The 23,826-nt window shown below is 54.1% G+C and overlaps 2 protein-coding genes across 12 annotated transcripts; one reads left to right on the forward strand and one right to left on the reverse strand.

The window, feature by feature from the left end:
* On the forward strand, positions 1 to 8,644 carry NDST2 (N-deacetylase and N-sulfotransferase 2). 8 transcript variants are annotated; one of them, XM_043476519.1, is made up of 17 exons: positions 3 to 399; positions 1,056 to 1,103; positions 2,555 to 2,594; positions 2,676 to 2,725; positions 2,871 to 4,002; positions 4,184 to 4,271; positions 4,583 to 4,737; positions 4,925 to 5,110; positions 5,372 to 5,500; positions 5,632 to 5,814; positions 5,901 to 5,997; positions 6,628 to 6,751; positions 6,880 to 7,054; positions 7,238 to 7,408; positions 7,509 to 7,618; positions 7,818 to 7,920; positions 8,015 to 8,644. In XM_043476519.1, the coding sequence occupies exons 5-17, from the start codon at positions 2,998 to 3,000 to the stop codon at positions 8,135 to 8,137; spliced, it is 2,649 nt and encodes an 882-aa protein (XP_043332454.1). In that variant the 5' UTR covers positions 3 to 399; positions 1,056 to 1,103; positions 2,555 to 2,594; positions 2,676 to 2,725; positions 2,871 to 2,997; the 3' UTR covers positions 8,138 to 8,644. The 8 variants fall into 8 exon arrangements, with proteins under 8 accessions (XP_043332458.1, XP_043332457.1, XP_043332454.1 ...); XM_043476523.1 differs by having other exon boundaries at positions 1 to 399; positions 1,056 to 1,153; positions 2,676 to 4,002; positions 7,509 to 7,581; XM_043476522.1 differs by having other exon boundaries at positions 1 to 399; positions 1,056 to 1,153; positions 2,676 to 4,002; positions 5,000 to 5,110.
* A 117-nt stretch (positions 8,645 to 8,761) lies between these two features.
* Positions 8,762 to 23,006, reverse strand: ZSWIM8 (zinc finger SWIM-type containing 8). Of its 4 annotated transcripts, none has more exons than XM_043476512.1 (26): positions 22,319 to 23,006; positions 20,021 to 20,174; positions 19,679 to 19,773; positions 19,336 to 19,508; positions 19,052 to 19,159; positions 18,855 to 18,936; positions 18,613 to 18,733; positions 18,013 to 18,214; positions 17,688 to 17,863; positions 16,321 to 17,314; positions 15,442 to 15,573; positions 15,129 to 15,308; positions 14,843 to 15,026; positions 14,533 to 14,631; positions 13,877 to 14,001; positions 13,203 to 13,443; positions 12,946 to 13,104; positions 12,616 to 12,844; positions 12,147 to 12,436; positions 11,767 to 11,990; positions 10,740 to 11,225; positions 10,311 to 10,494; positions 10,040 to 10,216; positions 9,770 to 9,889; positions 9,336 to 9,446; positions 8,762 to 9,237 (listed from the first exon to the last, which is right to left on the reverse strand). In XM_043476512.1, the coding sequence occupies exons 1-26, from the start codon at positions 22,524 to 22,526 to the stop codon at positions 8,777 to 8,779; spliced, it is 5,715 nt and encodes a 1,904-aa protein (XP_043332447.1). In that variant the 5' UTR covers positions 22,527 to 23,006; the 3' UTR covers positions 8,762 to 8,776. The 4 variants fall into 4 exon arrangements, with proteins under 4 accessions (XP_043332447.1, XP_043332448.1, XP_043332449.1 ...); XM_043476513.1 differs by having other exon boundaries at positions 10,335 to 10,494; positions 22,319 to 23,005; XM_043476514.1 differs by having other exon boundaries at positions 9,336 to 9,514; positions 22,319 to 23,003.
* Positions 23,007 to 23,826: the final 820 nt, after the last annotated feature.

A 23,826-nucleotide genomic window follows, 5' to 3' on the forward strand; every position in this document is an offset into this window, starting at 1 on the left:
ACCCTCGGCCCGCCCCGGCCTCGGGAGCCGCGCCGCCGACGCTCGCCAGGTTGTGCCACCTCGCGGGAAGGAGGGGAGCGCCTCTGCCGGGGGCGCGCGGAGCCGGCTGTCTCTGAGGTCGCGGCTCAGCCGAGCGCTGGGGAACTCCGTTCAGCGGCCCGGCGCCTCGGCCGCGCGGCTGGCAGGCCCGGAGGCGGCGGGGACCCGAGCGGGGCCGCGAGCGGCAGCGCGCCGCCTCCCCCCGGTGGGAGCGGTGGTTGGGCCCGGCTGCGGCAGAACGTTCGCTCGGAGATGGCGGAGCCGCCGCGACGCGGCCCGAGGCCCCGAGAGCAGGGAAGCCGGGCAGCCCCGGGACGTGGCGGAGCCCGGGGACAGCGGGGACGCCGCCCAGTCCGCCGGGTGAGCCGCCCTTGAGGAGACCCCCGCTCAGAGTGTGGCCCCCACCCACGGTCCCCGCAGCTCTCCCCTCACAGACTTCCCTCAGTGTGGCCACCGAAACCGCCCGCAGGGGCGTCCCCGGCGGCCCCTCGGGGCGGCCCGCGCTCCCCTCCCCCTGTCCCTTCCGCAGGCCGCCCTGGTCGTGGCCTCATTCCTCTTGGCTGGTCCCCTCTGCCCCGGGCTCCTCCTCCCCTCGGGGCTCTTCCAGCCCGACGCCCGCCCCGATGTCACCGCAGACTCTCCTCCGCGCGCCCCTAGCCCCTTCTTTCCGCTTTAATGCTTCACGCCCTACTCTCTCTATACACACCTGTGAACCCACGTTCCTCCCAGCTTGGCCTTCCGTCTGTGACCCCTGTGTGCCAGCGCCCCACGCCCCTGTCGCTGCTTAGGTCCCCCTCCTCCCGCGGCATCTGCACTGCTGGTCTCCCAGCGCGGGGCCCACACCCCTGCCTTCCTCAGCCCCCACCTCAATTGCTCTCCTCCCGCTGTTGCGCCCACATTCAGCAACCCCTCCCCGGCCGTGGTCCAGCTTCAGTATTTATCATCCCACCCCGCGCCCTCCCCCTCCCCCAGGACTTTCTCATCACCCCTTCTCTGAATATTGCTGCTTCTTCTAGGTCCGAAGCTAAAATGCAGTGGTTAAGAGCAGGGCTGGAGCTTGACAGGTCTGACTTTGAATCCCAGTTCCTCCACTGACTGAGCTGTGTGATCCTGGGCAAGTTACTAAGCTTCTCTGGACCTCAAATTACTCATATGTAAAACGGGGATATTACTTACCTCTTAGGACTGGTGTGAGCATTAAATATAGAGAAAGCTCTTAGAAGAATGTCTGGCAAAGAGTAAGCCCCAAGTAAATGTTAACTATTATCCTTGACATTATGAGTGATCACCCCCAGTATCTACTTCCTCCATTCTACAGTGATTTCTTCTCACTACTGTGTTTACTCCAAAAAGTTTCCTCTAGGTCTTAGGATTCACCCCTTCCCATCACCATTTTGAGCCTTCCCCAGTTGTCTTTTCATGCCAGTTGGTTTTACTCAAGCCAAAGCTGAACTGTTCTTAAACTGTCTTTCTCAATTCTGAAGGACCCCCATCTCTGCTTAATCACCCCAAGATGTGTATGTGTGGGGGGTGAGTGGTAGAGATTGCCTGCCACTGGCCTTATTAGAAATGATTAAGATGGGGAGAGTGACAGTAAAGCTTCTAGTTGGTCTACTTAAGGAAGAAAGTCTGAAATGTAGATCTCTTTAAAACTATTCTCTGATGGTACTTTCTCCTTTCTCTGTTATTGATTGGATACTACTTACGCTCCTGTTGCTCTCTGCCACCCAGCCCTATTCAAGCTTGCTCTATTTCTGTACTACGACTCAATCCCTCATGTCTCTCTAGGCTGGCTCAGGACCCTTCTGATCTGTTTAGGGATGAGGATGTAGTACTATCCAGGCTAAGTTAGGAAGGAGAAGTAGAGTGGATAGGGAGACAGATTCTGGTCTCACCTCTCTAGCTTTTCTTAGGTGCCAGTGATGTGGCCTGCTCTGGGGCTATATTTTTATCACCCCTTCTGACATTGGCACAGATAAGGTAAAGAGCAGGGGTGGGTAATTTTTCACAAGGAGTGGGGAAGAGAATTCTCAGGTTCTGGGCTTGGAAGGTAATAGAATGATTAGCTAGCACCATTTGTCTTTCCTCTTGAATTCGCCTACCATAGTGTCCACCTGACTGCAAGTTCGTTAGTGCTGTTAGTCTGAGATGTTGGGTTTGATAGATGAGGGAGATTAACGGACACACGAGTTTCCTCTTATCTGATATTTCGTTGGAACATGGGACTTCTGGGGCTTTCCTTCCCTTCTTCACAGGAAGACCAGAGCCCCTACTGGCTGACCAATTGCTCAGTCACAGGCTGGGAACTCCTTTCAGAGCAGGTTCATTTTCAGCCTTCTGAAAGTAAGAGGCCAAATAGCCTCTTACAGATGGGAGATTTGTTCTCTTCCAGACCTTGGATATACTGCTTCAGTTCTGAACTTAGTTCAGGGAGGAGAATTTAGACAACATTCTAAGAAAGGGAACAGTCTGTGAAGCTAAGGGATGAGACTCAGATTGTGTTGTTCTTCTACAGGAGCTTGTTCTTGGAGAACAAACCATCCTGTGAGCAGGAGGTAAGAGAGATGGGGTGAATGGGGGTGGATGGATTAATTACAGTTTCAAGGAGAGAAGTAATGCACCAATTTTTCTTATAGGTTGTGAGGAACTCTGACATCTGATGTGAGGAGCTCAACCAAGACCAAAGGTGGAGCCTAACTAGATTTGCATCCTGAAGGCATGGGCCAGTGGGCCATGGTGACCTGAGACCAATGAACTCTGTCCAGTTTCCCCCTGTTGCCCTTTCTACCTCCTCTACCCTATACTAAGGGGACTTGTTTCCACCTTTGCAGGGAGCTGACCCTGCAGGAATCCCTGTCCCCTCTTCATATCCTTCTACCCTCCCAGAGAGCCTCAGCCTATAGAACTCCTACCTCCCATCCCCTGAGGTGGTCCCCATCCCTGCCTCACCTCCCCGCCATGCTCAAGCTGTGGAAGGTGGTACGCCCAGCTCGGCAGCTGGAACTGCACCGCCTCATACTGCTGCTGATTGCTTTCAGTCTGGGCTCCATGGGCTTCTTGGCTTACTACGTATCCACCAGCCCCAAGGCCAAGGAACCAATGCCCCTCCCCTTGGGAGACTGCAGCAGTGGTGCGGCAGGTGGTCCTGGCCCTGTACGGCCTCCAGTTCCACCCCGGCCCCCCAGGCCTCCAGAGACAGCGCGGACTGAACCCGTGGTCCTCGTGTTTGTGGAGAGTGCATACTCGCAGCTAGGGCAGGAGATTGTGGCCATCTTGGAGTCTAGCCGTTTTCGTTATAGCACTGAGCTGGCACCTGGCCGAGGGGACATGCCCACACTGACTGATCATACCCGTGGCCGGTATGTCTTGGTCATTTATGAGAACCTGCTCAAGTATGTCAACCTGGATGCCTGGAGTCGGGAACTACTAGACCGGTACTGTGTGGAGTATGGTGTGGGCATCATTGGCTTTTTCCGAGCCCACGAGCATAGCCTACTGAGTGCCCAGCTCAAGGGCTTTCCGCTTTTTCTACATTCAAACTTGGGGCTTCGGGACTACCAAGTGAATCCTACAGCTCCACTCCTGCATCTCACACGTCCCAGCCGCCTGGAGCCTGGGCCACTACCCGGTGATGACTGGACCATCTTCCAATCCAACCATAGTACCTATGAACCAGTGCTTCTCGCCAGCCTTCGGCTGGCTGAGCCCCCTGTGCCAGGACCAGTGCCTCGCCGGGCCCGGCTTCCCACTGTGGTGCAGGACCTGGGGCTTCACGACGGCATCCAGAGGGTGCTCTTTGGTCATGGCCTCTCCTTCTGGCTCCACAAACTAGTTTTCGTTGATGCCGTTGCATACCTCACTGGCAAGCGCCTCTGCTTGGACCTTGACCGTTACATCTTGGTAGACATCGATGACATCTTTGTGGGCAAGGAAGGTACCCGCATGAAGGTGGCTGATGTTGAGGTCAGTCTTCCTTTTTCCTGACTCAGATTTCTTTCCTTAGAAGCTGTTTCAGGCTCTGTCCTTTCAGACTCCCTTCCTTGATTCGGAGCTTGCCCTTTTCCAGGCAAGAAGAATGCGACTTCTCAATTTTCTCCTTAGATTGCTCTTTCCTGATTTCTCATGTTCCTGCTACTCTTCCCAGGCCCTGTTGACCACCCAGAACAAACTCAGGACCTTAGTCCCCAACTTCACCTTCAACTTGGGCTTCTCGGGCAAGTTCTATCATACTGGTGAGCTCGTTCGCCTGTTCCTTCAGCATATCAGTCTTAGTTTGATCTGTCCCTTCACTGTCCATCCTCCTGGGCAGACAGGTTGGAGAAAGGGGGCAAGGTTTGGGGTCAGAATGCTGTGAGGAGCTAGCAGTGGGTGGGAATTTCGGTTAGCATGGGTGGCTGGAGGGCAGGTTGGCAATGGGGAAAATAGTCCTAGGTGGGCAGAGGTCAGCCATGTTGTCCCAAGGATGGAAAGCAGAACAAAGGTACAGAACAAAGGAGTACCAGAGCCTAACTGGCTCTGGTCAGTGGTCAGTGTGTGGTCATAGGGACAGAGGAGGAGGATGCTGGGGACGACATGCTGCTGAAGCACCGCCAAGAGTTCTGGTGGTTCCCCCACATGTGGAGCCACATGCAGCCACATCTGTTCCACAATCGCTCCGTGCTGGCTGACCAGATGAGGCTCAACAAACAGTTTGCTCTGGTGAGACCCTTGGATTTCTTCCCCATACTTTTCCCCAAAGATAATGCTTCCTTTTCGACCTTTCCCTAGCGGAGTACCCTTCCCTTGTCCTTTCCTATTTTCTTTCTATGGAGGCATCCCCACCCCCTTTACCCTCTACTCCCCAAACCTCACCAGGTCCTGGTGAGAGTCTATGCCCCATTCCCAGGAGCATGGGATTCCCACGGATCTGGGGTATGCTGTGGCCCCCCACCACTCCGGCGTGTACCCCATCCACACACAGCTCTATGAAGCCTGGAAATCTGTGTGGGGCATCCAGGTGACCAGCACTGAGGAGTATCCCCATCTCCGCCCTGCCCGCTACCGCCGTGGCTTCATTCACAATGGCATTATGGTGAGGGACTCCCAGCACAAACCTGAATCAACTCCCATAATCGCCCAGCCTCCAGCCTGCATTGTCCAAGCTCATCCGTAATAACGGGGGGTAGAGGGGTGAAAAGTCACAATGCATAGAGCAAGAGCTTTATTGCTGTAAGTTCAAGCTGTCCTCTGTAAACTCAAGGAATCCTAAAATGCCTCAAGTCTTCTGTCCTTCATCTAGTTCTCATTCTACCTTCCAATCTTATCTCTCCCTGTTGTTGTTTTTTCCCTTCAGGTGCTGCCGCGGCAGACATGTGGCCTCTTCACTCACACAATCTTCTATAATGAGTATCCCGGAGGCTCTCGTGAACTCGACCGGAGCATCCGAGGTGGAGAACTCTTTCTGACAGTGCTGCTTAATCCGGTAAGGTGCCGAGAGGAAGGGCTAGAAGATGGGACAGCCAGTGTGTTTGCAGGGTGAGACTTTTGCTCACCAAGCCCACTTTTGAAGTGGGGTAGGCTCTCCAAATCTGACATGCAGGCACCCCCTTTCAGATCAGCATCTTTATGACCCATCTGTCTAATTATGGAAATGATCGGCTGGGCCTGTACACCTTTGAGAGCCTGGTGCGCTTTCTCCAGTGCTGGACGAGGCTGCGCCTACAGACCCTTCCTCCTGTCCCTCTCGCACGAAAGTACTTTGACCTCTTCCCTCAAGAGCGAAGCCCCCTTTGGCAGGTAGAGGTGGAGCTCAGGCTGACCTAGAGACATGATGGGGGTGGCTTTTGAGGAAAAGATTATCTGATTATTGGCCTCACCTTTAGAATCCCTGTGACGACAAGAGGCACAAAGATATCTGGTCCAAGGAGAAAACCTGTGATCGGCTCCCCAAGTTCCTCATTGTGGGACCCCAGAAGACAGGTGAATTATCCTTAGCCAATTTCTGTTGCCTTAAATCCAGAGAATTCTCTGGCCAAGGAATTCCCTTCTCATACCCACCCCTCATTAATCCAGTCCCTTGAGTGACTTTTTTGGCTGTGCTGGGTCTTCGTTGCTGTGTGGGCTTTCTTTAGTTGCAGCAAGTGAGCAGGGGGCTGCTGTCTAGTGTGATGTGTGGTCTTCTCATTGTGGCTTGTTGTGGAGCACAGTCTCTAGAACGCATGGCTAGCAGGTTTAGTTGCTCCACAACATATGGGATCTTCCCCAACCAAGAATCAAACCAGTGTCCCCTGCATTGTCAGGCAGATTCTTAACCACTGGACCACCAGGGAAGTCCCTTTGAGTGATTCTTAACCTGGTTGTATATCAGAATTACGTCTTTTTTTTTTGTCATTGTTGTTTTTTTAAAGATCCACAAGTGATTCTGATACACAGTCAAGGCTGAGAACCATTTTAACCCTTCCTTGGACCTCTCTCTGGCTTTTCTTTTCTCGCTCTAGTTTGGCCAAAGGGTGTTTTACTACCCAGAGTGATTGTTTCTGACCTCCTTCAAGCTGATGTTGTTGAGCTGGATTCTCTCCCACCATGGCCTGGACTTTCTCTCCCATTTAGGGACCACAGCTATTCACTTCTTCCTGAGCCTGCACCCAGCTGTGACTAGCAGTTTCCCTAGCCCCAGCACCTTTGAGGAGATTCAGTTCTTCAACGGCCCTAATTACCACAAGGGCATTGACTGGTAAGACCTGGGATGCTTCTCAGAACATTCCTTTCCTCTTAAACCCCCCAATTCCTGCTTCCACCAGCCCAGGCATCTGGCCCCTTCTCTCTGCAAATTGTCTCCCTGTCTTCTCTACTACTTCCTAGGTACATGGATTTCTTCCCTGTCCCTTCCAATGCCAGCACTGATTTCCTATTTGAAAAAAGTGCCACATACTTTGACTCAGAGGTTGTACCACGGCGGGGAGCTGCCCTCCTGCCACGAGCCAAGATCATCACTGTGCTCACCAACCCTGCTGACAGGGCGTACTCCTGGTACCAGGTGAGTCTGAAGCTAGGGACATATTAGAACATGAGAGGTGGTGACTGCTGGAGAGGCAGAAAGGAATGAGGGTAGGGAAAGTAAGCTAGCACCTTGGGGAGGGGTCTGTTCACCAGACCAAGAGGAAAGGCAGAATAATTGTCAGGTCACCAATTCTTTCCCTTCTTATTCCTTGTCCTTCAGCATCAGCGAGCACATGGAGACCCAGTTGCTCTGAACTATACCTTCTACCAGGTGATTTCAGCCTCCTCCCAGGCCCCTCCAGCACTTCGTTCCCTACAAAACCGTTGTCTTGTCCCCGGCTACTATTCCACTCATCTACAACGCTGGCTGACTTACTACCCCTCTGGACAGGTACAGTTCCCCTGTAGCCCTCATGGGGGTCCCCTTCCTTTTCCTGTCAGCCCAGTGGCTTTTAAGGAACATACAAGGAACCACATCCCTGTCCCTTTAGTTGCTGATTGTGGATGGGCAAGAGCTGCGTACCAACCCAGCTGCCTCAATGGAGAGCATCCAGAAGTTCCTGGGTATCACACCCTTTCTGAACTACACACGGACCCTCAGGTGGGAGAGCATGACCCAGGGGAGGATGACTCTGGGGGAAATGGGGAAGCCGGTTGACCATGTCTGTTTGGAAGAGAAATGAATTTACCTGTCTTGCAAGGAGAGGCATGTGTCCCTGTGGGCTGGGAGAGATAGTAGTGCTCATTTATGGGGCCTGGATTTCTTTTCTGTTACTTCATGGCCTTTTCCTGTTGAGCAGGTTTGATGAAGATAAGGGATTCTGGTGCCAGGGACTTGAAGGTGGCAAGACTCGTTGTCTAGGCAAGAGCAAAGGCCGGAAGTACCCAGATATGGACACTGAGGTAAGGAAAACCAGGGACAGGGTTTCCCTCTTCATGTCTGAGATCTGATCCTGTCCACTCCTTACCATTCTGACTTCATTTTTTCTCCTGTTAGTCCCGCCTTTTCCTTACGGATTTTTTCCGGAACCACAATTTGGAGCTGTCGAAGCTGCTGAGCCGGCTTGGACAGCCGGTGCCCTCATGGCTTCGAGAACTGCAGCATTCCAGTTCGGGCTGATGTATCAGTCTCTTGTACCAGCAAAAGCCCCCTGCTTCCCTAAGGGGCAAGCCCAGAGCAGGGCGGCCCACAAGGGGATTAGAGTGGCCTGGTCCCTCCCCCTTCTACCTCAGTGGCCTTTAGGCCTGGGATGGCTGAGAAGGGTAGGGCATCCCTTTCCCAGTTTTGGGGTATAATAAAGGGGATTCCCTTGATACCCTGCAAGATGGTACTAGGCACCTTTGGCCCATGGTCTTGAAAGGTGGAGGGAATGAGAGGGTCCAGGCAGGGGGTAGAGGAACGTATTAATCCAGTGCTTTCCCTCTTCATCCCCAGCAGTGTATCTATCTATACTGGCTATGGGAAGGACCCCTTACCATGGGATCAATGGGATCTACCTGTGGCCCGGCCTCCCTAATGTCATTCACATTGAATGGGGATGAGGTCGGACGATGGCTCATAGAGCTGAGTATGAGCCCTAGCTATGGGCTAGAAATGACTTTAATAAACGTCCTTATTTTTCTGTTTTGTCTGCCTCGCTGGAGTGGGAGAAACCTAGAATAAAGGAAGTATCCAACTTTTCTTCTGCCCTAGTTCAAGGTTCATCCACGCATGGAGGGAAAGAAGGGAGAGGCCCAGGCAGACGAGAGTAAAAAAAGTTTATATATTTATAAATGCCAAATAAATACCAGAGGCCACCCAATGCCCGCTCCCAGACAGGGCTGTCTCCCCTAACCCTAGGCTTCTAGGGTCTGAGGCATCTTGGCCCCAAGCTACAGCCCAAGAGCAGCTGCCAGTCTGGGCTACTGGGGAACTGAGTGGGGATGATCTGTCCAGCCAAGACTCATTCCCCCTTGGTGAGGGGCCCCCATAGCCACAGGCCTGTGTCCCTGTATAGGGCCCTAGGGGGGCCAGACTCAGGGGGAGAAGGTGGTCATCTCGAGTGAGACCCGCTGCCACAGCTCCTTGGTCTGTTTGCTGCGCTTGAGATTCTGCAGGATGTCGTTGAACTGCATCATACCCATGGGTGTCAGGCAGAAGGCGCTGCGAGCACTGCGGATGGCATTCACAAAGTCGTCGTAGTCGGCGGGGGTCAGGTGAATCAGGCGGTGGTGGATGTACTGGACGGGGTGAGGAGGATGAGCCACTGAGCACAGGCAGGCCCCTCCCCCTGCCTGCCCAGGGGTTTCACCCCGCTCCGTACTGCCCAGGTGGTCACCTGCATGTACGCCTGTTGGCAGCGCTGCACCAGCTGGTGGAAGGCCGGGGCACGCAGGTGGTTGTGGGCGTGAGCAGGGCTCAGCCGCTGCAGCGTCTCCATGACGATCTCCTGCAGCACAAACGGGCTCAGCACCCCCTTGGCTGCCCCCACACAGAACTGGTGCACGTAGTTCACTCCTGGGGGGCAGGGGGAGGGGCATGAGACGGGGGTGGCCACCTCTGCCCTAGGGACCCAGCTTTACTCTCTCAGCTCTGGCCTGGCAGAGAGCCTCCCTCCACCCCAGGAGCTGAGGTCACCCCCCGCCCCCCGCGCACGCACACATACCCGACCAAGGCCTCAACTCTGAGCAAGAGCTAGGAAGGAGGTCTGGGATAGGAAGGTTGGGGAAGCAGGTGAGGGCGGACAATGGTCCTGGGGAGGGGAGGTGTTACCCAGCTTTGCCGCCAGCCCCAGCAACCATTTGACATCATCAGTGTAGGGAGGGGAGCGAGAGAAGTTGTTGGGGTGATCGTTGTGTGCCCGGCGACCCAGCATCTCCAGTGCCAGCATTCCTGGGAGAAAAGGGTGAGACCGTGGTGAGGGTCCATTCCCTACCCCTTACCTCACCCTATCACCCAACCCCCCAGTAAACAAACTAAGAGGTAGGGTGGGGAAGGGCCACTAAAGAGCCGGTGGGAGTGCAGAAAGGGACCTCCTCTCACCGACACGGTAGGCAGCGTGCAGGTGGTGTAGGCTGTGTGGGTTGACAGGCTGGCTGTGGGTCTCCTCCTCGGGTGGTGGAAAACCCCCGCTCACCAGAGGGCTGGGCTGTGTGGTCAGGGCAGGCAGTGAGGCACCCTGGATGGCTGGAAACGTGGAAGCTGGATGGACAGTGCTCACTGGGGGCAGGATGAAAGCCACGTGAGGAACTCAGAGCCCCAAGAGGGCTTCCCTCCCCACCGCCCCTGCCCAGCGTGCCACCCCTCCATTCACCTGTTCCCTGTCCCCACAACTCACAGGCCACACTGGTGGGCAGTGGGAGCCCTGGCTCTGTGTGGTAGGGATGTACTGTGATGGGTGCCATGGAAGGGACGGGGAAAGACACAGCAGTGGCAGCAAGTGAGGGGGGAGTCACCGAGTAAGGGTACTGAGCCCCTAGGAATGCAGGATGCACACCCTAGATGTGGGGAGAAGAAACGGAAGATAACCAAATTGTGTTAGGATGGAGCTCCTTCCTGTTCATCGCAGACCTGGGCATCCCTGCATTTCTTGAGCGTAGTGGGGCTGGTCCCCTGACTCCCACCCCCTCACCAGGACTCTGGGACAGCCCTATCATCCTCCCAGAGTGCCCTCCTCCAACCCCTGTGAACCCCCGGTGGGCTCCCCCACATGCCCAGCCTCCCAGCGGAACACTGGTCTCACCTGCGGGTATGCAGAGCTGGCCACAGGGAAGACGGCAGGCCGGGGCATATGAGGCATGGGGTGGGCGGGGTGAGCTGGGTGGGTGAGGTATTGAGGGCTGCAGGGCAGGTGGGGCTGTAGAGCAGTGTAGGGGTGCAGGCCAGGGGAATGACCATGCCCCAGTCCTGGACCTGGATATAAGCTGGACCCCACCGAGATGACTGGCACCACCGTGGCTGCTGTCACTGCTGCCGCCGCCACTGTAACCGGCTCAGTCCCTGGGCCCCCCCTGCCCTCAGGCAGCCCCCGCCCAGCCTCCCCAGCTGCCCTGATCCCACTGGCACTACAGCTTGTAGCCCCTTCACGGGCTGTGGATGAGCCACCTGCTGTTTGCTCATATAGCCAGAACCACTGGTGAGCAACCTCAAACAACACTTCGGGGTATACGCCCCCACCCTTAGCCGCCTCTTCCACTGCCATGCAGGCCTTCTCCAACATCAGGTTATCCTGAAAGGGAGGGACAAAGAGGGTTAAGGATGGAGGGCTTTACTCAGGGACAGTTTTAGATGACAAATTCTGATGTCTTCAGAGTTGGCTGGTTCTGGGGAGGCAGCCAAGGTCAGAGCCAATGTTCAGAGTCAGTGTCAGAGCAGTGAATGCTTCACATAGACAATGAACAAATCTCTGTTGACCAGTAGAAGTCAAGACCCAAGTTGCAGTCCCAGTTCCAACCTGATTTAGCTACCCCCAGCCAACTCCCATCATCTCCCTCAGGCCTTCCCCAAGGACTCCACCCCCAGTGGAGATAATCTAGATAATATACTAGAGATAATCTCTCTAATATAGGAATAGTCCTATCCTTAGAGTTGTAAAGGATGTAATGGATATTAAAGCACATTACTATGTCAGCTGTCACCATGAGAGGACCAATCAGATAGTTCATGAATGCCAGGATTGTGAAATCAAGACCTGGGCCATCAGTTTTTTCCATGCCCAACCTTCCTGCCCAGATGTCCCAAAGCAGGTCCCCAATCGCATATAGAAATACCTGCTCCTTGCACTGCACCAGGGCCCGCTGGATCTCATTGGGGTTCAACGCATGGGCATGAGGCAGGCAGCTTAGGGCGAGTTCCGCCGCTGCCCTCACCATGTTGGAGTCTCGTGCCCGTGACGCCCTGTCAGCCAGGGACGCAACCTCAGGGGGCGTCAGGTGCCCATCCCAGCATTCCACCAGGATAGTCAGGGCTGCACTGCCGATCTCCATTGCCTGGCCTTCAGGAAAAGGAGAGCAGGGCAGAATGTGGTTAACATAGGCAGTGGGAATGGGAATGGCATCTCTCCTATCAGGTCAGTAACCACAAGGATAAGGCTCTTATCACCATGCATTAATTCCCTTCCCATACCCAAATCAAAAGATACTGGATTTACCTGTAATCCAGGAAACGTGGGAAGAGTAAGTACGTGAGAGCCAGTTGGGAGAAACAAAGTTGTGCAGGCCAAGGGCATAAAGCCCAATCTCAAAGGCGCAAAGGTGCAGGTTACGGTGAGGACCCTGGTGGCCCCCTGAGGAAGATGGGTGTGTGAAAATGGAAGTGCTGCTGTTGCCCCCTGCCTTGATCAGCACTGTCTTCGCCAGCTCGAAGTAGAAGTGTGCAGCTGCCTCTGATGGCTGATTGGGTACATGGGGGGCATGACTCTCGGGACGGCGGCCCTTGTACCTGAAGGGGCAATGGGGTAGGGACGGGGATTGGGGTTTCTCTGAAATGGGTGTCCAGGGGGGCTGGAGAAAACCAGGGTAAGTGAGGACACTGACGGGGACTGGTTGCATTGCCCTAGGGATGTGGCTCCCGGGGTGGGCCAGGGCAGAAGAGAAGGGTATTTATTTCTTCCCACTGACCTGCCAACTTCAACAGTCTTCGCCCGGGCCCCTCCACTAGCACTGGCCCGGCGACTTCCACTGGAGGACGAGGAGCCAAGGGAGTCTGAGGAAGAGCTGCTAATGCTGTCACTGTCCTGTCCTCGACCCCAGGAGGCGGGGGCCCAGCCCCCTCGCAGCGGCCTCCTGCTCAAGGTTGGGGAGCTATCCGACGTTGTTTCAGGGGCGCTGCTGTCAATGCTGGCCATGCCTAACCCACCAGACAAGTCAGTCTCAGACATCTGCTCCAGAAGTTAGACTCCAACCTTCAGGAATATCCTTCCCTCCACGTCATCCCATGGGTTGTCATACCTGTGTGCTTCTTCTTAGGCCGCCCTGGTGAGCCCCAGCCCCGTCCGTTGTAGCCTCCACGGCTGCCAAGTGCCAGGCGGCTGGGAACCTTCCCCTCTGGCCTTGGCGTCAGAGCTGCTTCAGGTGGAAGACCCTCACAGGGGGAATGTGGGGAACTCTCTACATCGGGAAAATAGGACACCGGGATGAGCCTGGGAAAGGGGGACCCAACATGGCTCCAGACCATTCATCCCCCCTGCCCAGTGCCCCCACCTCACCAGGCACATTCTTCTCTGTGAAGCCCTCAGTGGGGCCTGGCCCAGCCCCTGCCACACTCCCTGGCTGAGCAGGCCCTGCAGAGCCTGAGGTCAGAGGCTGCAGGGCCCCTGGGGCAGATGGGCCCCCATGCTTTGAAGGAGACCTCTGGCTGGCTGTGGCCGGGCGGCTGGATGAATAGAACGAACTCAGTGTCTGTGGTTTATGCGTCTGGCTCTCTCGGTCCAAGAGTTTGTCTAAGATCTGAAAAAGAAGTGGTGACAGGAGGACCTTTATCTCCTGTCTTCTATTACTTTTCTTTCTCCTTGTAGCAGCTTAAAATTTCCTCCTCAGGAAGGCTTTCCTCCACAGAAGAACCTTCTAGAAGAGAGGGGCTGGCTTACATGTCTTGGTATGCCCTGTAAAACTGATCATAGGACTGAGTATATTCATATTCAATAAATATTGAAATGAATGAATGAATGAACAACTTTATACCCTCTTCTCTTCTTCCACCTCAAGCCCAAGCATTCCTATAAGAACCAATGGTCTCTCATGTTCCTGACGAGGTGTTCCAAGATTTCCCAGTTATCTCCTTAAAGAATAGCCCCTTTTCTCATCATACTGGAGACCCCTGAAAAAGGTAGTAAACTTTGCTCTCTTTGCCTGTTAAAAACCTAGTACCTCAGTCCCTTACCTTTTTGAGTTTGGCCTGGTCATCTTTGTAAGTGATCATTAGTGCCAGTGCCAGGTCACCCTTCTCCCGACGTGTGCCTTCACATAGCAAGGGATGCTCTGCCTCACTCACTGTTGTCTTCATACCTGTGAGAAAAGAGGCGCCCAGGGGGTTGTGAGTGGCCATAACTCTTAAGACAGGGCTCCCAGCCACCAGCGTGTGAAGTAAGGAGTTCTGGTTCAACCCATATTCCCTATGGAAGGTGCCCATTGCCTAAACTCTGGCCTGCTTTCTGAGGCTTTCACAGTTTGGCCCCTCTACTGTCCTGATATATCCATCACTTCAGAGAAGCTAGGCTCCTCACTCTCATGAAGACTTGACTGCCCCCGTGTCTTTATTCACAGTGTTTTGTCCACCTACCTGGAACTTAAGGGATCCTTTAACCCATATCCCATACTCTATCCCCTTCCTAGAGCCTTACTCTAGAGTTCAATTTTGCTGTCCTTGTAACATCCAGTGTTTATAGCATATGTTTTTGCCCTAAATTCTTGATAGTCTTGTAGGCCCTACATCTTATGCTAGCTTTCCCCTTACCACACAGGGCCCATGTCTCAACGCCCTTCAAGGCCTGGGCCAGGCTTAGCTCACATATGGGTTCAAGACACTGACAGACTCACCCAAGGCAGCAACTGCTGCTTCAAATCCCAGCTCCTCGTCCCCGGGCATCTCGTTGTTCCAGTTGCGACTTGGGGGTCGGGAACCCGTGGGAGAAACCACTGGATAAAAGTTAGGGTAAGTTATGTAGACAGAAGTAACATGGGACAGAATAAAAGGGAAGAAACCCAAGATGTTCATCATTCTAGATCCTTCCAAGAAGCTGCCCGTTGTGTCTTAAAGGGAACTCAAAGCCCTTGGGGCCCTTGGTTTCTCCTTAGAGAAAGCTACCCTGCCCCAGTTCCCCACTTTCTGTAGAGTCAGGCATCATACCTGGAGTACAAAGAACATCAAAGATGAAACTGGCCAACATGAGAGGCAAAACTGGCCGATAATCACAGAGTGTCCCCTCACGAAGTTCCTCTGCCCGGCAGCGCACAGTACTCATCTCACTTGGACCCAGAGGGATCTTCTTAAGCAGAGTGGCCACCTCAGACTCCTGATACGCCAGCTTCACCTGAGGGCACAGGGAGGAGCTCAGACCACTAATACCTCCGTGGATAACAAGGTGCAAGGCTCTAAGGAGATGGCAATACAAGGTCCAGACAGAATCTCTGACCTCCAAGGCCTTGGTAGAAGCTGGGGGCCGCTGGAGCTCCAAGGCAAACATGCCCACTCGGAAGGCCAGGTTGTGGTGCTCTGGACGCTCACTCAGCACTGTCAACAGGAAAGCTGCCTTGGTCAGTGTGTTTGTAGCCACCCAGGTCTGACGGCTTGTAGATACCTTATTCTTCTTGCCCTAATGAGGGAAGCACAAGGAGGCAGGCGGATGAGTCTGACTCACCTTGGTGGAGGGAGAAGGAGACTCTCGCCTGGGGGTGTGGGAGAGGGTTGGGGTGACTGCGGAGGGAAAAGGGAGGGATCTCTCTCACCTTGGCAGGGGGCGGCTCTACCTTGAGGTCAGGCGGGTTGGCTAGCAGGTCCTGGGCAAGTTCCACAGTGAGGCGGGAGGCCTCACTGCTGTAGCCATGTGCATGCAAGGCCTCAGCACAGGCAAACAGTATCTGGAAAAAGGACATGGGCAACAGATGTGCTGAAGCTCTAATGCTCCCGAGGGGCAGGACACCACACTCACTCAGGCAGCAAATCTCCCATGAGCACCAACTACCCACTGGGCGCTGTGCCAGTCCTACCAGAAACTCATAGCCAGTTAGAAACATAGACAGACAAACACAAATAGGTGTGCAGCCAGCTACTATTGGGAAAGGTCCAGAGGGGAGCAGATGGGGAGGATACCTCACTTGGACCTGGGGCAGTTTCAGAGAAGACCTTCCAGAGGACATAATCTCTAAGATCTCTGAGGCATGAAGAAGGAACAGGGGCTAACCAGATGAGGGAAAAACACTCCAGACAGACAGACCAATCCATGCACAAGTACGGATATAAGAGAGCATGGAAAGCTACAGGAACGGTTCAACTGAGTATAGTACGATAGTAGCTAGATGAAGCTGGAGAGGCAGGCAAAGATCAGAAGTGAAGCCTTGCAGGCCATGCCAAGGACCTTCATTTTCACCCTAAGGGCAATGGGAAACCACTGAAGAGTTAAAGCAGCAGAGTGACACAATCTAAACATGCCAGGAAAATCAGCATAGAGAGAAGAAAAAGGACTGCAGGCAGCAAGGCCAGTGAGGAGCCTGCTACAGGATTCTAACCATCGCACAACAGTCCTGTAACTCCCACACAGAGGCTGATGGTCCCTCTCCCGGCTATGGCCACGGGGCACCCTCAGAGTTCTGTCCAAGTCCCCTCACCTCCATGCGGCTCTCCTGCTCCAGCGGCTTCAGTCCAGCAAACAGGTCGTGCTCCTCCCCAGCCCCACCCTCAGCCTTCTCTTCCTCGCCCCCAGCCCCATCCTGGGCATTCAGATAGTATGCCTGGTAGTCGTCATCCTCCTCGCCAACCACAGGGGCTGCCTCTTTGGTTTTAGGGAGTCCATTGCCACTCTCGTCTGTGGAAGGGAGGTCGTCCCGGGTACAGAGCTCCCTGGGCAACAGGCCAGGGGGGCCAGCAGAGGCTGTGGGAGGCTCAGGCCCTTCTGAGAAGTACACGCCACCATCTTCTTCGTAAGTATCTGGAGGTTCAGGAAGGAAGGTTGAAGGGCCTCGTGAGCCACCAGGGTGGGGGCAAGGTGGCGGGCTCTCAGGGAATCCACCGAAGGTGCTGGCCTCTGCACCCAGGGCCAGGCTGCTGTCGTCCAGGCTCATCTCAGCCAGATCCGGCTCCAGGGAGCTGTCCTCACTGCTCAGCCGCCGCTTGCTCCCACTGCCCACTGAGCCCTTGCCCCCACAGCCAGCCCCACCCAGTGTTTTGGCTTTGCCCCCACCTGGACCCATCTTATGCAGTGCCTTATCTCCCCCCTCAGCCGAGAGGCGGCGGGGACCCCGCTGTGATGCGGGGACCCCCTCACCCAATCCCTTGCGTTTGGCCCCCGGCTCCTTGGGCCGCACAGCTGGCTCGGCAGGAAGAGGCCGGGGCCGCTCCCGGGATTCTTCCAGGCCCCCAGTGCGTGAGGCGCCTGGCCGAGGGGGCAGGGCTCGGGCCCAGCACAGGGCCAGCTTCCGGTCAGTGGCGCTGTAGGTGACACCGGGCAGTGGGTAGGCCTCTTCCCAGTTGAAGTAGCAGGCCTCCACCGCCGGCCGGAAGCCAGGGAAGAGCCGCTCCAGGGTCTTCTTGTGCTGTCCCCGCTTCACGTTCTCAATCACCTTCAGCTGCCACTGGCGCAGCTGCACACACAGTTCCCGGCGGCTGTGGGAACAAAGAGGGGGCAGGTTGCTGGGAGGTGGGGGGGGCTACACTCTGTACCAAGGAGGGAGGGGTGCAGAGGGGGAGATGGTGTACCCCAAAGCGGGTTACAGGGAAGGACCCTGGGAAGCGCTTCTTGAGCTAGCCCCACAGACATCACTTGAACACTCAGGGATTTGGGAAAGTAGGCTACTTATGGAAGGGAAGGAAGAAAGCCTCTCAGGAAAAGGACTCATAAGTCACTGGAAACCTAATGCTCAGCACCTCCCATCTCCCTAGGACTAGAAGAGCAGTATGTGTGTGTGCATGAGATGAAAGCTGGGTCATCCAGGGCTGGGCCGCCTCCGGACCGTGGTGAGCCTTGGGGGAGACTCACCGCTGAGGGCTGAGCGCGGGGTCCAGCACGGCTAATCTCCATAAGGTGACCATCTCGTCACACATGCTGGCACAGGCATGGGCCGCCACCTCGGACTGCCCATTGCTCCGGCCTGTGTGCCCACTGGCACTGCTGTGAGAGGCTGAGGTGCGTACGCTGTACCACCAGCCTGTTATCTGGAAACAAAGAGGGCTCTGAGATGAACCTACTAAGTTGGAGAAAGACAGAGTAGCCCACTCCAGTGTCCCTGTCAGCAAGAAGGGGTTGCGGTTGAGAAAGGGAGAGCATGAACCAGCATGGGGTTACCTGGCTCTGGGAGAATTACCTGCTCATAGGTGAGGCACTGGTCAGTGAGGATTTCCAACAAGGGGGCAGCATTACTGTCCCTTCGCTTGAACATCTCCCGCACGATGCTAAGCAAGTTCCAGACACCCTCTGGCTCGCGGCCCCTCAGAGGGCGCAGCAGACATGCCCATTCCGCGGCGGCCGGAGGCTCCGTGGAAGACAGATACATGGAGTTCACATCACTGTGAAAGTCGCAGAGTGGAAAATGATGACCCTAAGATGGGGCTGAATAAAGCAGGTGAAAGAGCAACAGAACTTTGACACAAAAGGGGTCAAAACATAAAGTACAGGGGAAAAGTATGACCCTGACAAAAATTCTTAATCGCTCTCTGCCTCAGTTTCCCAGTTGCTGAAAGGAAGAAAAATAATGTGTGCTCTACCTGAGGACAGACCACTCTGCGACTACATAAAATTCTCATCACCCGCTGATTTCACTAGTGACGTCTCCTCTGTACCAGGCAAGGAACCGACACAGGGAAGAGAGGTGGGGAGGCGGGCACTGACAAAACCAAGGATCTGTCCTCAGCCTGAAGGAAGCGCCCCTCCCACCACAGACATGGCACAAAGAGATCTGGTTTACCTGAACACCACAGGGGAGGGGCCGCAGAACTTGTGCAGTGTCTTCTTGATGTTGTCGGTTAGTGTCGATTCATCCAAATACCATGTACTCTGGTCGGAGGCGGAGGGTCCTGCTGTGGGGTCTGGGGGTAACAAGGAGTCAGTCACCTGGAGGCAGGGGCTTGGATCTGCCTTTTTATTAAGTGGCGCTCTGCACCCCCAGCTTGCTTTCTTCCTGCTACCCTTCTTCCTCACCACACTCACCCGGGGCTCCACACACTGTATTGATGGCTGTTGACTGGGAGGAGAGGAGTTCATCCAGGAGACGTTGGGCTGTGGGGAGGATCTGTCCGGAGAAAGGGACACAAAGGCAGAAGTGACCCGAGGAGGCCAGGGCCTCACAGGAAGGCTGATGTGCAGCCCTAGAGCTGGTTGGAGAAGGGTGTGCCAACCTTCCTCACCTGCTGTGGGAGCTCACTGATGAGGTACTGAGCAAATTTCTGCAGCTGGTCCCTCTGCAGCCGAGACAGGGACTCTGACACGGGGGCCCGAAGGCAGACTGCAGAAGCCTGAAGGGAGCATCGAGAGAAGTGAAACAATCTGAGGAAAGACTTGCCGACACCGGAACTGGGGACAGAGAGGCAGAGTCCGGGAGGCGAAGGGGTTCACACTGTGGCCAGGGATGCAGCAGAGGAGGAGGAGATGGAGCAGAGGATAGGGCCAGGGTAAATGGGGAGGGCCTCACGTTGTGGATGCGGAAGAGGCAGAGGGCCACGACATGGGTGCACCATTTGGCCCCAGCACCACAGGTGCAGCTGCAGGAAGTGACCCGGCAGCGGTCAAACATCACAGCCACGTTGTAGGCTCCTTTGGGGGGCACCATCTGAGGTGGCACCACTGTAGCACTCAGGTGGAACCCTGGGAAGAAACATGGGTATGGTCAGGGAGAGCCGCCAAGACACAGGCCTCTGCGTTTGAACCTGTGGTTATTTAGACAACCCGCTCCAGCTTCTTGCAGTAGTTCCTGAATTCTTAACACAGGGAAAGGGAGGAGCCAGAAGTACCACAATGCAGGACAGGACCCGTACCTATCTGCAGAGGGTCCTTCACAGCCCTCATGCGGAACAGCTGATCCCCTCGCTGGAACTCATCCGCACTGCCGTTGGCCAGGCAGGAATAGAGTCTGGGAGTGAAGAAGAGGACATGGCCATGTGTATCAAATACCCTTCTACAGACCCTGTCAGAGACTGCCCTGCCCTGGGCACTCTCCCCAGTGTTACACCCTCTTGGGGAAAATCCCAGGCACTCCCTGCCCCTGCGGTCTTTTTACCATAGCCCCAAGCACAGCATCTCTTTTGTTCCTTGGGAAGCCCAGCACACAGTGCAGAACTTCAGGGCCCCACCCCTCCACGTCACTCCTTTAGCCTCACCGAATATCTTCTTCATTCTCAGGGAAGCTCCAAAAAGCAATTCGGAGTTGTAGCTGCTCAGGCACTGGGGGGTAAACTTTCTCCACCACTTCAAAGGGGATATGAAATGCCACCTGCTTTGCTGACAGCTCCACCAGTGGGATCACCAGTCCATCTATGGAAACAAAGGTCAAGGAGAGGAGAAAGAGGAAGGGAAATGAAAAGGGCCAAGATTATTCAGCACCGACGCCAGTGCCACATCTTGGGGTCCCCCACTTTCTCTATGAAAGGAGGACATCTGGATGAAAAACCAAGGGACCCCCTCCGTCAGGATACATTAACCCTTAAGACTCTTTCTGGGGAAAGGGAGCTAAACAATCCCCTGGTAACAGCCTGCTGGAAGATGCCTGGGATGTCCCAGAAACTCCTGGCCAAACAGGTGTGTTCCAGAAAGGTCCAAACAGGTCCCAGAAAGTAATGAGTCTCACTTGGCTTGGCATCTAGTTTCCCGTATACCTAGCAGTTTAGATTCATATTACACTGTTAATATAGCTCACCTGCCATTCTCTTCTCTAATTGCTTTTTTTTTTTTTAACTATCCTTTTTCTCTAAATGACTCCATGCCTCCACCTAAGGAGGAAAGGCAGTCCAGAACCCAGAAGAGTTCAAGAGAGGAGACTCCGGAAGCAAGAGAGTCTGCCCTTTCTTTGGCACACTTGAACCCTGGCTTTCCACAACAAACGCCCTGGGGTGGGGGATTGGGAAGGGGTTATCCTAAGGTAACCGGACTGCTGTTCCTGGAATCACCTGGAGTCGAATGTAGTTACCATTCAAAGTGTGACACAGTTTTAATCAAAAAGATACAAAAAACTGCATATTTCACTAAACTGATAGATTAAAACACGTATTAGAAAATGATGGGGGAAAAAAAAGAAAATGATGGAGCTGAAAGAACTTTTCTAAAAAAGTTAGTTTCCTTTGGTCCTTTCAGTCAGTGACTGAAAAAGGGTTGGGTTGGGGAGGGGTGGAAATGACGTGCTTTCCTAGATTTTAACCTGTTCAAGAAGATACCAACATGTTGAAAACTTTTTTTAAATTAGAGTATAGTTGATTTATAATATTTTAAAAATCTTCACCATCTTCAGTTATTTCCCTCAAAATGAGGGAGCTCTAAGCCCCAAGACTACCCACACATGCAAATATGAAAGAAGCAGAGCAGCCACAGAAGACCCACAGTGAAACTGCCAGGCGTGCACGTGCGTGCGTGGGTGTGTGTGTGTGTGTATAGGGCATATGGTATCTAAGTGAAGATAAATATTATCACTTCTAAGTAGTGACACATGTAAGTTTCTCTCTTTCCCTAAGGAGTGCTGGAAATCTCTGCAGGGCAGTTTGAAAAACAGGACCTTAGAATGTCCAGAGTAGAATCACAAATTAAACCCCTCAACTGGTGAAAAAAGTCCACTTCTAGTGAAGCCCAGGACAAAACTGAGCCTTGAGGAAGGCAAAGAAAGAATGTACTGAGTCCTGAGCCTGCAGGACTTCTGTTACCATGACTCTCCTCTTCTATCCTCTTTAATAAAAACAAAATCCTTCACAGCATTAATCAGTTAGCTCACTGAAAGACCCAAGGGTGGAAGAAACTCAAGTGAAAACAAGAATGTTTCATGAGACTCCGGAGACAAGTATCTACACTCCTCCCCAGGCTCCAGGTGATGGAAATCTAAGGTTTTAATACACTGGTCCCAGCCATGGTTTCTGACTGGTATTCAACACGGCCAGGAACCAAGCCTCTGATCTAAACCTATGTGACATCTGCTCTCACCAGCCAGTTCACCTCCACTTTCCTCTGGATGGAATCCCTTCTTGGTGCAGCTGGGATGAGAGATCATCACCTTGAAGAAGCAGCTCCAAGTGCACTTTGCAATGGGGTGACACCTCAGGTGGTCACTTCAAGTGGTCACTTCTCCACAATCCGCCCCCTACTCATATTCATTTCTATTTTCTGCCCTGCCTCAGGCTGAACTGGATAAGTACTCCCAAGTCAAAGTGGAAATTCCCCTTTACCCTATTTCTAAGGCCAATGAACGACAAACGATCTACTTTCTGTTGTTTAATCCTATCCAACTCAGGATTCCCCAGTCATCACTCCAACACACACACACACACACACGCAGGTGTGGAGAAAGCAGCCGCAGGAAGACCGGAAAAGCGAGTCCTGAAGTCCGTTCTAAGCTTGGGACAGCTCCCGGTCTGGGACAGCTCTAAGCAGGGACAGCTCCAGAGAAAGGCTGGGGCACGGCCAGCCCACTCTCTCACCTCGCATTCTGGTACCGCCACTGCCACCTCCGCCACCGCCGCCAGTGGGGGAATTGGGCCCCGCTGACTGTTTGCGCCATCCCCGCCAGTTCTGGCAGAGGCTCTCAGCCTCGGAGATGAAGGAACAGAGCGAATCCTCCTCAAAGCGGTCCGAATCCTCGAAAGAGAAGCGCTCTCCGTCCTCCCACTCGGCGAACATCAGCTCCATGGGGCCCGCACCCCCCGGAGCCGGGTCTCCCCCCGCGGATCCGGGGCCTGGGCCGCCGGCCGGGGACTGTGGGGAGGCCCGGGGCCTGAGGGGCGAGCCGGGGCTGGGGGTGGCCGGGGCGCTCAGGGCGGCCGTGCCGGGCGAGGATATCAGGCCTGGAAGAGATACGGGACGGGGCCTTGCCCAACTGCTAGGTGTAAACCGGGATCGCGGCCAGACTCGGAGACTCAGGGCCCGGACGAAGCGCTCGGCAGCCGGGGCCTCCTAGAGGCTGCGGCGCCGCCTCCCCCATCAGCTGATCTGAACTTCCGGCCGCGCCGGCCACCACCACTTCCGCCCTCGCGCGCCCAGGAACCCGACCCGGTGCGCGCGGACAGAAGGGAGAGGTTTAAATGCTACTTTTTTTTTTCTTTCTGGAGCTCACCTCCAGTACCGTTAAGAGAAAGCCAACCCCCAAAAGTATACGAAATGACTAGAGATCCCAGCAATAAGTCGGCGCCTGTAACACTCCCAAGGAATAAACAGCCGCCACGCATGTCGGGAATTGTAGGCTGTCAAGAGACAAACACAGGAACCATTGGGTGGGGTTATTCTCCTAACTCTGGATAGGCCCAGGGCCGCACCACCTTCTGGGAATTGTAGTTCAGAAGCCTGCATTCCAGAAGACTTTTTATGGGGTCTAATTGGCGAAGCACCAGGAAAAGAAGGCATTTGATTTCGGGAGGTGGTAGTCCTGTTGTCAGTGGGGCCTTTGAGTCTAGATGTTCCTAACCTCTTTTATGTGTGTGCCATGGCAACCTGGTGAAGACCCGGGGACCCGTCCCCCCCGCCCCACCGCAATAGTTTTTTTTAAAGTATTTATTTGTATTTTGGGGGCCACATGTGGAATCTTAGTTTCCTGAACAGGGATTGAACCTGCGCCCCCTGCACTGGAAGCAGAGTATTAATCACTGGACCACCTGGGAGGTCCCTCAGATTGTTTATAAATAGACTAAATCAAAGAATTATAAAGAAAATATTTTATGTTGAAATACAATTAATAAAATCTAGCTGCAAGTTTAACTACCATAATTTTGAAGTTCAGTTCAATCGCTCAGTCGTGCCTGACTCTTTGCCACCCCATGGACTGCAGCACTCCAGGTTTCCCTGTGATGAGTATAAATATTGAGACATCTGTAACTGTAATGTATAAAATATTGTGGTTTCATATAGGTATTGCTAATAATACTGTTGTTTCCCAGTGCTAACTGAAATACTCAATTTCAGTTGTGGTTAAAGATAACTTTTTCTCTTCTTATTC

This window comes from Cervus canadensis, chromosome 8 (genome assembly GCF_019320065.1).
Source record: "Cervus canadensis isolate Bull #8, Minnesota chromosome 8, ASM1932006v1, whole genome shotgun sequence".
Lineage (NCBI taxonomy): Eukaryota > Metazoa > Chordata > Mammalia > Artiodactyla > Cervidae > Cervus > Cervus canadensis.